Consider the following 10,970-nt stretch of genomic DNA (forward strand, 5'->3'; position numbering starts at 1 on the left):
GCCGGACGGGTCCCGCGCGGGAACAGAAAGGGGACCGCAAACGGCCGTTGCCACAGTTACAGCTCCAGGCGGAGCGTCGCACGCGTAACACGCGCACAGAGCGGGGCGAGCTCAGGGGCGGGGCCCAGGACACAGCGCGGCGACCCCGCCCTAGCCCCGCCCCGTGTCCCTCCTTCCCTGTCAACCCCTCCCACCGCCCCCCGCCCGCCCCTCCCGTGTCCCTCCCACCGCCCGCCTGCGCCCCGCCCCGCCCCGCCCCGTGTCCTTCCTTCCCCCCCGGCCCTCCCGTGTCCCTCCCACCGCCCCCCGCCCGCACCTCGCCCCGCCCCGCCCCTCCCGTGTCCCTCCCACCGCCCGCCTGCACCCCGCCCTAGCCCCGCCCCGTGTCCCTCCTTCCCTGTCAGCCCCTCCCACCGCCCCCCGCCCGCCCCTCGCCCCGCCCCGCCCCGCCCGTGTCCCTCCCACCGCCCGCCTGCACCCCGCCCTAGCCCCGCCCCGTGTCCCTCCTTCCCTGTCAGCCCCTCCCACCGCCCCCCGCCCGCCCCGCCCCGCCCGTGTCCCTCCCACCGCCCGCCTGCACCCCGCCCCGCCCCGCCCGTGTCCCTCCTTCCCCCCCGGCCGTCCCGTGTCCCTCCCACCCGCACCCCGCCCCTTGCCCGTGTCCCTCCTTCCCCCCCACCCCTGTGTCCTTCCTTCCCCTCAGCCCCCCCCAGACTAGCCCAGCTCTTCCTGTCTGCCCTCCCCGCTCGTGGTCTCAGACCTTTGATCGTCCTTGTTGCTCTTCTCGGCGCCATCTCCCGTTTCTCCGAAGCTTTCTCGACACGCGGCGCCTGGACTCGGCGCAGTCAGCGCAGCGGAGAGCAGGGCACCCTCTCGCCTCGCTGCCCACAGGGGGCTCACACCTGAGCCCTGAGTGCAGGAACCTCTACAGTTCGAGCCAAAGGCCAGCTGGTCCCCAGGGTGGGCTGCAGGGGACACTTATTCCCCCTCTGTGAGGTGGTCTGGGTCCCACTGCATGGGACAGGGAACCGAGGTGTGTGGGTTACACACTCCCCCGAGCTGAGGAAGCACATCCCAAGCTTCAGAGACTCAGTTGAAATGCCAGGGGAGCCCCCCAGAATGTAACCCTTCTGCTGGGACTGGCAGCTGCCACCAGGGCCGGGTTCAATATTTAGGGGCTCCTTTTCATCCCTCTCACACAGAAACAGCTCGAGCCCCCACCCGTAGCCTGGGAAATTCACACACCCCTGGGTGCCTCAGAGAAGCAATGCTTCCCCGCTCGCCAGCACAGCACCTGAGTGTAGAAAAGAAACTTTTAATGAAAGAGGCAAAGGAGTCAATTGGCATAAGCTTGGGAAATGCCACACCCAGAGTTCATAACCAGCCCTCAAATAACTGTGCTAGCTCAAATGGATTGAGCAGTATCCTTTGCCTCTCAGGCTCCCCAGTCCAATCTTTCACTCTCACAGACCTTGGGAGGCAGGCCTGTCCTCGCCTACAGACAGCCTGCCAACCTGAAACAAATCCTCACCAGCCACTATAGACCACAACGCAGTAACTCTAGGCCTGGAACCAATCCCTGCAACAAACCTCACTGCCAACTCTGCTCACATACCTACACCAGCGATATCACAGGACCTAACATCAACCACACCATCAGGGGCTCCTTTACCTGCACATCTACTAATTTTGTATATGCCATCATGTGCCAGCAATGCCCCACTGCAATTTACATTGGCCAAACTGGACAGTCTCTCCATAAAAGAATAAATGGACATAAATCAGACATCAGGAAGGGTAATGTACAGAAGCCTGTGGGAGGGCACTTCAATCTCCCTGGACACTCAGTGGCAGATTTAAGGGTGGCAGTCCTGAAACAAAGAAATTTCAAAAATCAAATAGAGAGAAATCTCTGAGCGGCAATTGATTTGCAAATTTGACTACACTAACCATGGATTAAACAGAGACTGGGAGTGGCTCGCAGCTTACAAAACCAGCTTCCCAGCCCTGGCTGTTAATATCTTCCCATTAGACTGACAATGGGCCATATCCCCCCTGTCTTATCTGACCTGTTTTTTCCTCTCTTCATACATACTACCGATAATGGGCCTTTTCCACCCTGACTGAATAGACCTTGTCAGCTCTGGCCCTCCCTTTTACTGGGACCCCGCTCTTTAAATACTCCTCTGGAAAGCAGCCTCGAAAGCTTATGCTCCAAAATATCTGTAAGTCTATAAGGTCTTTCTTGCTCCTGCCAGCTACCCCAACAGCCACCTACTGGTCACTCCTACCAGCCACCTGTCCACCACACCCTGCAGGCTGCATGTCAGCCGTGTGAGTCCAGTTCTCCATGGCTTCAGCTGCCCGTAGTTACAGCTCTGGGCCTAGCCACAGCATCTACCAAGGTGGATTATCACAAAATAACCATAGATGCTAGCTCTAGAGCTCGCTTTGAACAGGGAAGATAACTAGTCAAACCACTTGCAGCTATAAAACCAAAAAGCTTTCCCATCACCACGCACCCACTTGTGCTTCACAAGGCTCACATGGAGGGAGCCCTGCGCAATCCATATCTTACACAGCAGCGATGACTGCCCTGTACCCCCACAACCACTTCAAGCGTTGGTGAGACTTCACAATTCTTACACCAGGCGATATCATAAAGTGTGACTTTCAACATGTTGTTTACAATAGACAAAACCTCATTGCTTCCCCTGCTACCAGTCAGGCTTTGTTTACAAGGCATTACCTACGCACACCTTTCCGTTTTCAGGCAATGACCTCTGAAGGACACATCCCCCAAATCCTTCAGCAGCACTGAGCTCCTGCTGGCACATTCTTGGTCTTGAATTGGGCCATCACTGAGACGTTTTGTGACTACCTGCACAGGGCTAAGTTCCAAGCATGGACAGACAACAATCTATTGACATATGTGTCGACGAGCACTAAGCTGGACGCCACTGGGCAGAGATGGGTGGCCACCTTGGCCAGCTATGAGTTCAGCGTACAGGACCGATCTGGTGGAAGCAACACCGATGTAAGTGCATCGTCATGGTGCCCACAGACGCCAGAAAGTGTGGGGATTCCTTTAGATCGGGGTGACAGCTATTTGCAATGGTGAGTGCCCAATGGTGAGTGTTACCACGAATCACAGGCCCCTGAGAGGTGTACTGCTGAAACTCTGGGTTTACCACCCGAGAGCGTGCCATTGGCCTCATAAGAACATAAGAACGGCCAGACTGGGTCAGACCAGAGGTCCATCTAGCCCAGTATCCTGTCTGCCGACAGTAGCCAATGCCAGGTGCCCCAGAGGAGGTGAACCGAAGACAATGATCAAGCGATTTGTCTCCTGCCATCCATCTCCCGCCTTCGACAAAAGGCTAGGGGCACCATACCTTACCCCTTCCTAATAGCCATCTATGGACCTAACCTCCAAATATTTATCAAGCTCTTTTTTAAACTCTGTTAGAGTCCTGGCTTCCGCAGCGTCCTCTGGTAAGGAGTTCCACAGGTTGACTGTGCGCTGTGTAAAGAAAAACTTTCTTTTATTAGTTTTGAACCTGCTACCCATTAATTTCATTTGGTGTCCTCCTCTAGTTCTTATATTATGGGAACAAGTAAATAACTTTTCTGTACTCACTTTCTCCACACCATTCATGATTTTATAGACCTCTACCATATCGCCCCTCAGTCCCCTCTTTTTGAGACTGAAAAGTCCCAGTCTCTCTAGCCTCTCCTCATATGGCACCCGTTCCAAACCCTTAATCATTTCAGTTGCCCTTTTCTGAACCTTTTCTAACGCCAATATATCTTTTCTAAGGTGAGGAGACCACATCTGCACGCAGTACTCAAGATGCTGGCATACCATAGTCTTATATAGGGGAAGTACGATATTCTTTGTCTTATTTTCTATCCCTTTTTTAATTATTCCTAACATCCTATTTGCTTTACTGACTGCTGCTGCACACTGCATGGATGTTTCCAGAGAACTATCCACTATAATTCCAAGATCCCTTTCCTGATCTGTTGAAGCTAAATTTGCCCCCATCATGTTGTATGTATAATTGGGGTTATTTTTCCCAATGTGCATTACCTTACACTTACCCACATTAAATTTCATTTGCCATTTTGCTGCCCAACCACTCAGTTTGCTGAGATCTTTTTGAAGTTCTTCACAGTCTGCTTTGGTTTTGACTGTCCTGAACAGTTTGGTGTCATCTGCAAACTTTGCCACCTCACTGCTTACCCCTTTCTCTAGATCATTGATGAATAAGTTGAACAAGATTGGTCCCAGGACCGAACTACATCCCTCTGTGAACGACATTGTGATGGACCAATCTCCATTGCCCAGGTTCAATGCTGTGGACTGGAAAAAAGCCCAGATGCAAGATGCTGATATCCATGACACCCTACGTGCAAAAAGAGAGGAGCACATCTCTGTGACCTTTGTTCCCTCCACTCCTGGAAGTAAACTACTATTGAGGGAGTGGGACAAACTGAGACTGATACAAGGTGCGCTGTAGATCCGTTGCAAAATTGACAAACACAACGGGTACTGCCAACAGAGTACAGAGCCCTGCCCATAAGGGCCCTGCGTGACGATTTTGGGCATTTGGGGATGGAAAGAAACTTTGAGCTTATTCGCAATAGGTTCTCTTGGCCCCGGATGGCTGAGGATGTATGCAGGAAATGTGAGACGTGTGCGCGATGTGTTCAACGGAAAACTCTGCCCACTAGAGCAGTCATCTGTAGAACATCTTGACCAGCAAACCCTTGTCTTTAGAACTGGACAGGAAGAATATTGGAAACATCTTAGTGGTGACCAGTCACTATTCCTGGTATGCTCAGGCCTATCCCACGTGTGACCAAAGAGCCACCACCATAGCATGAGTATTGTGGGAAAAGTACTTTTCAGTGCTTGGAGTCCAACTCAGATGCACTCAGACCAGGGGTGAGACTTTCAAAGTCGCCTCCTGAAGGAGGTGCTGTGAGTGGCAGAGGCAAAAAAGTCCAGGACAACCCCTTACCACCCACAAGGTGACCCTCAGCCAGAACGATTTAACCGAACTCTATTGGATATGCTGGGGACGTTGCGCCGGGATCAGAAGGCATCCTGGAGTCAACATGTTGCCTTTTTGGTGCATGCCTACAATGTCACGAAGAGGGACGCTACCAGAGCCACTCCGTATGTGCTGATGTTTGGACGAGAGCTCAGACTACCCATAGACCTACCCTTTGGGGTGTCAGAGGATGGGGAAAGCTATGAGACGCATCTGCAATATGTTTCCCAACTAAGGGAAAAGTTGCAGGTTGCCTACCGTTTGGCTATGGCAGCTGCCCATACGAACACAGATCGTAACCAACACCAGTGTGATACAAACGCCTGCAGGAGCTCCAGCCTGGGGATAGAGTTCTGCTGCGAATCTAGGTGTTGCTGGCAAACGCAAGATTGCTGATAGATGGAAGGCAACACCCCACCTGGTGGTGGAAAGACTTAGGGACCTGCCAGTCTACAGGATTAAATCTGAGAGCAGGTCAGGGCCAATGAAGACAGTACATAGGAATCTCCTACTGCCCGTGGGAGAATTGGTTGGTGTCCCTTCTGAGATGGATTGTGACATGGGACTGGGGCAAGAAGAAAGTTCAAGCTCACATCCACTCCCCAATAAAGGCAGTGGACACGGTGGGGCTAATCTACCCATACCCAGCACCTCTGAGAGTGACTCTGAAGAGGAGGAGGCCCCCATGGAGCACCTTAGAGTGGGAACCAAATCCCGGATCCTAACAAGTGAACAAGGGGAAAGTTCAAAGTCTTCGGCACTAAATCCCAGGGCAGAGGTGTTTAGGCTTGTGGCCGGAAATCCTCCTTCCACATGAAGACAAGCCTGGGACGCTGAATTTGTCCCACTTACAGCACCAGACAGTCTGGAGGAGAACCAAGCATGTGCCTTGGTAGTCCGTCATGCCTGACGCTGACGTCTTGAGCTTGCGCAGGCTCATTGGTTGTGGACTTGCACGTGGGCGAGGAGTCCAAGCTTTGAACACCACGGGTGCTCACAGTAGGGACAAGTAGGGGGGAGGGGTGTGGGGGGGCCTGGCTCTGGGGGAGGGACGTGTGGGGCAGGGGAGGCCTGGCTCTGGGGGAGGGGCGTGCGGGGGGGCCTGGCTCTGGGGGAGGGGTGTGGGGGGGCTGGCTCTGGGGGAGGGGCGTGCAGGGCAGGGGAGGCCTGGCTCTGGGGGAGGGGTGTGGGGAGGCTGGCTCTGGGGGAGGGGCGTGTGGGGCAGGGGAGGCCTGGCTCTGGGGGAGGGGCATGTGGGGGGGCCTGGCTCTGGGGGAGGGACATGGGGGGCAGGGGAGGCCTGGCTCTGGGGGAGGGGCATGTGGGGGGGCCTGGCTCTGGGGGAGGATGAAGACATTGCCCCTTATAAGCATTCTGAAATTCTGGCTGCCTAAGGGCCAATGGTGCCTGAGCCCTGTGGCTGGAGCCAGGGGTGCTGCGGTCTCTTACAGGCGGTGCCCCCCCACCAGCAAGTCCCCACAGGGTGGGTGTGAAATCTAACCCCTGCGTAGGTCCCTCCCTGGACTGGAAGGAGCATTGGCTGTCAGAGATGGAGCTGGGAAACTCCTAACGCCTGGCAGGGGGCGGGAGGTGGACAGGACCAGGAGGGCACGGCAGGGGCAAGGGAGTCCTGTTAAACTTGCCCCACAACCACTGCTTGGTGGGATGGAGGCAAACCTGGACCAGTGCTCACTAGTGTCCCGTGGGGGTCACCCGCCCAGCCTGTGGGGCTGTGGCTCAGCGTGGGGCTGTGTCACCCACGTGTGGGTCTGTCGCCCACGTGTGGGGCTGTGTCGCTCAGCATGGGGCTGTGGCTCAGCGTGGGGCTGTGTCACCCACGTGTGGGGCTGTGTTGCTCAGCATGGGGCTGGGCTCAGTGTGGGGCTGTGTCACCCACGTGTGGGGCTGTGTTGCTCAGCGTGGGGCTGTGGCTCAGCGTGGGGCTGTGTCACCCACGTGTGGGGCTGAGTTGCTCAGTGTGGGGCTGTGGCTCAGTGTGGGGCTGTGTCGCTCAGCGTGGGGCTGTGGCTCAGCATGGGGCTGTGTCACCCACGTGTGGGGCTGAGTCGCTCAGTGTGGGGCTGTGGCTCAGTGTGGGGCTGTGTCGCTCAGCGTGGGGCTGTGTCGCCCACATGTGGGGCTGTGGCTCAGCGTGGGGCGGTGTCACCCACGTGTGGGGCTGTGTTGCTCAGCGTGGGGCTGTGGCTCAGTGTGGGGCTGTGTCACCCACGTGTGGGGCTGTGTTGCTCAGCGTGGGGCTGTGGCTCAGTGTGGGGCTGTGTCACCCACGTGTGGGTCTGTGTCACCCACGTGTGGGTCTGTCGCCCACGTGTGGGGCTGTGTCGCTCAGCATGGGGCTGTGGCTCAGCGTGGGGCTGTGTCACCCACGTGTGGGGCTGTGTTGCTCAGCATGGGGCTGGGCTCAGTGTGGGGCTGTGTCACCCACGTGTGGGGCTGTGTTGCTCAGCGTGGGGCTGTGGCTCAGCGTGGGGCTGTGTCACCCACGTGTGGGGCTGAGTCGCTCAGTGTGGGGCTGTGGCTCAGTGTGGGGCTGTGTCGCTCAGCATGGGGCTGTGGCTCAGCATGGGGCTGTGTCACCCACGTGTGGGGCTGAGTCGCTCAGTGTGGGGCTGTGGCTCAGTGTGGGGCTGTGTCGCTCAGCGTGGGGCTGTGGCTCAGCGTGGGATGGTGCTGCGTCTCTAGAGCCGTGTCTACACGTGCACGCTACTTCGAAGTAGCGGCACTAACTTTGAAATAGTGCCCGTCATGGCTACACGCGCCGGGCGCTATTTCGATGTTAACATCGACGTTAGGTGGTGAGACATCGAAGCTGCTAACCCCATGAGGGGATGGGAATAGCGCCCTACTTCGAAGTTGAACGTCGAAGTAGGGCACGTGTAGATGATCCGCGTCCCGCAACATCAAAATGGCGGGGTCCTCCATGGCGGCCATCAGCTGAGGGGTTGAGAGATGCTCTCTCTCCAGCCCCTGCGGGGCTCTATGGTCACCGTGTGCAGCAGCCCTTAGCCCAGGGCTTCTGGCTGCTGCTGCTGCAGCTGGGGATCCATGCTGCATGCACAGGGTCTGCAACCAGTCGGCTCTGTGGATCTTGTGTTGTTTAGTGCAACTGTGTCTGGGAGGGGCCCTTTAAGGGAGCAGCTGGCTGTTGAGTCCGCCCTGTGACCTTGTCTGCAGCTGTTCCTGGCACCCTTATTTCGATGTGTGCTACTCTGGCGTGTAGACGTTCCCTCGCAGCGCCTATTTCAATGTGGTGCTGCGCAACGTCGATGTTGAACGTCGACGTTGCCGGCCCTGGAGGACGTGTAGACGTTATCCATCGAAATAGCCCATTTCGATGTCGCCACATCGAAATAGGCTACTTTGATGTGGGCTTCACGTGTAGATGTAGCCTAGATGGCCCCTATGGTGGTGTGTCCAGCCGTTGGCGGGCGGGGGGTGGCATGGCCCCTGAGCAATGGCTCGTTTCCTTCCCCTGCGGGGCTGCAGCCTCGTGCCCCCGTGCCTGCTGCCGTCTGTCAGCACCACGCAAAGGGCCTTGCCTCCGAAAGCCCCTCGCCGGGGACAGGCGGAGGCCCAGGACTTTCCCATCCGCCGGGCGCGCGTTGTCAGCCCCCAGTGCCCTGCATGCCCATCTCGACGCTTTTCCCTGGTCGTTCACCATGTCGGTCTCTGGGGTCTGTCTGCAGGGGGTGGGCTGGGGGCTCTGCCTGCAGCCCCTGGCTCTTGGGGGACGCGCTCTGAGCACAGACCGGCCTCGGGCCCCACTCAGTCTGTCCAGATCCCTGGGCCTGACTCGGCGTGAGCCTGGGTGTGGCCGGGGAGGGGGTGGAGCACGCGGAGACAGAGGGGCTGTTTGAGCAGCGCGTCAGTGCCTGGGCCCTGCCGGGATGGGGTCAGATGTTAACGACGCGCATTTCTCAAAGCTTTTATTCAGCCCACAGAGCAAAGCCCTTGAGAGGGGCCGTACATGTACAAAAATACCAGAGCAGCTCTGCTGGGGCCCTGGGTGTGCTCACCAGCCCCCGGTTCTCTCCACGCCCCGGGCACACAGCCCTGCTGGTGCTGCCCCAGCTCAGCGGTGCCGTTCGGGCTCTGCTCAGGAATCCGGGCCTGGCGTGAGCCCAGTGCGTCTGTGATGGGGGTGCTGGGCTGAGCTATCAGCTCCGGGGAGGGCCGGAGCAGAGCCGGGCAGCAGCGCCATGCACCATCTTGTTACTTGCTGTATGCTGGGCTCAGAGCTCTCACTTCTTGCACCACTTCCAGGAGTTCACTCCTGGCCTGTGCGTGAGCCGCAGGCGCCTGTGCCAGGGGCCCAAAGAGGTTGAGTGGCTGGGCGCTCCGGACGGCTGTGGGCACGGGCAGCTGGCTGGGCAGGGCGCTGTTGCCGATCAGGAAGTGGTCGAGGCGTTTCTCTTCCAGGGCACGGCACAGGTACCAGAGGACGTCCTGCAGCCTGTGCGCCAGCTGCAGCGGGCACCACTGGGACAGGGGCCGGAGGAGCAGCAGGTGCATGAGGGCAGTTTTGAGGTGGTAGGCAGTGAGGACCCCACTGGGCGGGGAGGACAACCTACGCTCCTGGAGGTGTAGGAGGATCTGGAGGCATTTGAGGTGGCAGCTGCCCTGGGGTGCGTACCTGTTGACCAGCTGGAAGAATAGCATCTCCTGCACAGCAAAGGTCTCCACCCACAGCAGGCTGCTGAGGGGGCCCGCGTCCACTCCCTGGCTGGCCAGGAAGATCAGAGAGTCTCCTTGCTGCACGGCAAGGACCAGCTCGATGGAGAGGGCCCCGCCAGACTCGTGTGCCAGCCTGAGCTTGCAGGAGGAGGCAGAGGGCTGGACCGCGAGCTGGAAGCTGTAGCTGTGTGACACCAGCTCCCAGGCTTTGCCCACCAGGCTCTGGAACCAGAGGGTGGTTTTCTCCACGTCCAGGTGGGACCTGGTGCACAGGATGTGCACGTGGCAGGGGCCCGGCTCGCCGCTGCTTGCGCCGTGCTCTGCCTGGTGCAGGAGGCACCGCACGTCGCCCAGCAGCCGCTGCCTCTTGCACACGCACTCCAGCTCCAGCAGGATGCGGCCGTGCTTCTCCAGGGCGCCGGGAGCGCTCTCCAGCTCCAGGTGGAAAGAGTAGCCCTTGGGTGGCAGCAGGGGGACGAGCACGTGGTAGGCACTAGGGTCCCGGCGGGGGCACCAGCCTTCAAAGGCGCTGCCCACGCCGATGCCATTCTCCGGCTGGGGCAGGGCGGTCTGGCAGGTGAGCACGCGGCACACTTCCAGCAGGCTGGTCACCAGGCTGGCCACCAGCTCGCAGGCACCGGCCAGCTCCTCCGACAGCCCCGGGAGGTGCTGCTGGTAAAAGCACTCCAGCGCCTCTGTGTCTGGGAAACCAGGGCTCTGGGGGCAGGAGCCCCTGGGCGCTGCTCCAGCTTCAGCCTCCTCCTCCTCTTCCTCCTCCTCCTCACTGCTGGCCTCGCTGCTGCTCGAGTCGTCGCTGACCGCGTGCTCCTTGCTCGGCCTGCAGAGCTCAAGCAGCAGGAGCAAGAGCAGGAGCCCACAGTGCCACCTGTCCCAGGCTATGTGGTTGGGACCCTGCTTGCCTGCCCTCTGCAGCCTGGCCTCCTGCTCCACCCAGCCCGGCTCCGGCTCCGGCTCCGGCTCCGGCTCCGGCTCCGGCTCCGGCCCCAGCCCAGGACTCTGGGCCCGGCCCTGCTCCTGCTGCTCCTCCTGGTTTCTCTGCTCAAACTCCAGCTGCAGCTGCTTCATCTCCAGGGCCAGCAGCTGCTCCTGCTGCTGCCGCCTCTGCACGGTGGCGGGGTCCCACGTGTCGCTGACCAGCAGCGGGTGGTGCACGATGGCCAGCACTGCCAGGAAGAGCAGGCTGCCCACCGCCAT

General features: G+C 58.9%; 1 protein-coding gene across 1 annotated transcript; it reads right to left on the reverse strand.

The window, feature by feature from the left end:
- Positions 1 to 9,293: 9,293 nt before the first annotated feature.
- Positions 9,294 to 10,970, reverse strand: ITPRIPL1 (ITPRIP like 1). The gene has a single exon (XM_074981983.1). It carries the CDS (start codon positions 10,968 to 10,970, stop codon positions 9,294 to 9,296), a length of 1,677 nt encoding a protein of 558 aa, XP_074838084.1.

This window comes from Carettochelys insculpta, chromosome 31 (genome assembly GCF_033958435.1).
Source record: "Carettochelys insculpta isolate YL-2023 chromosome 31, ASM3395843v1, whole genome shotgun sequence".
In the NCBI taxonomy this organism is placed as follows: domain Eukaryota; kingdom Metazoa; phylum Chordata; order Testudines; family Carettochelyidae; genus Carettochelys; species Carettochelys insculpta.

Excerpts from the sequence above, each read along its gene's own strand:
- ITPRIPL1 (XM_074981983.1), bottom strand. The coding sequence starts at position 10,970 with ATGGCGGTGGGCAGCCTGCTCTTCCTGGCAGTGCTGGCCATCGTGCAC.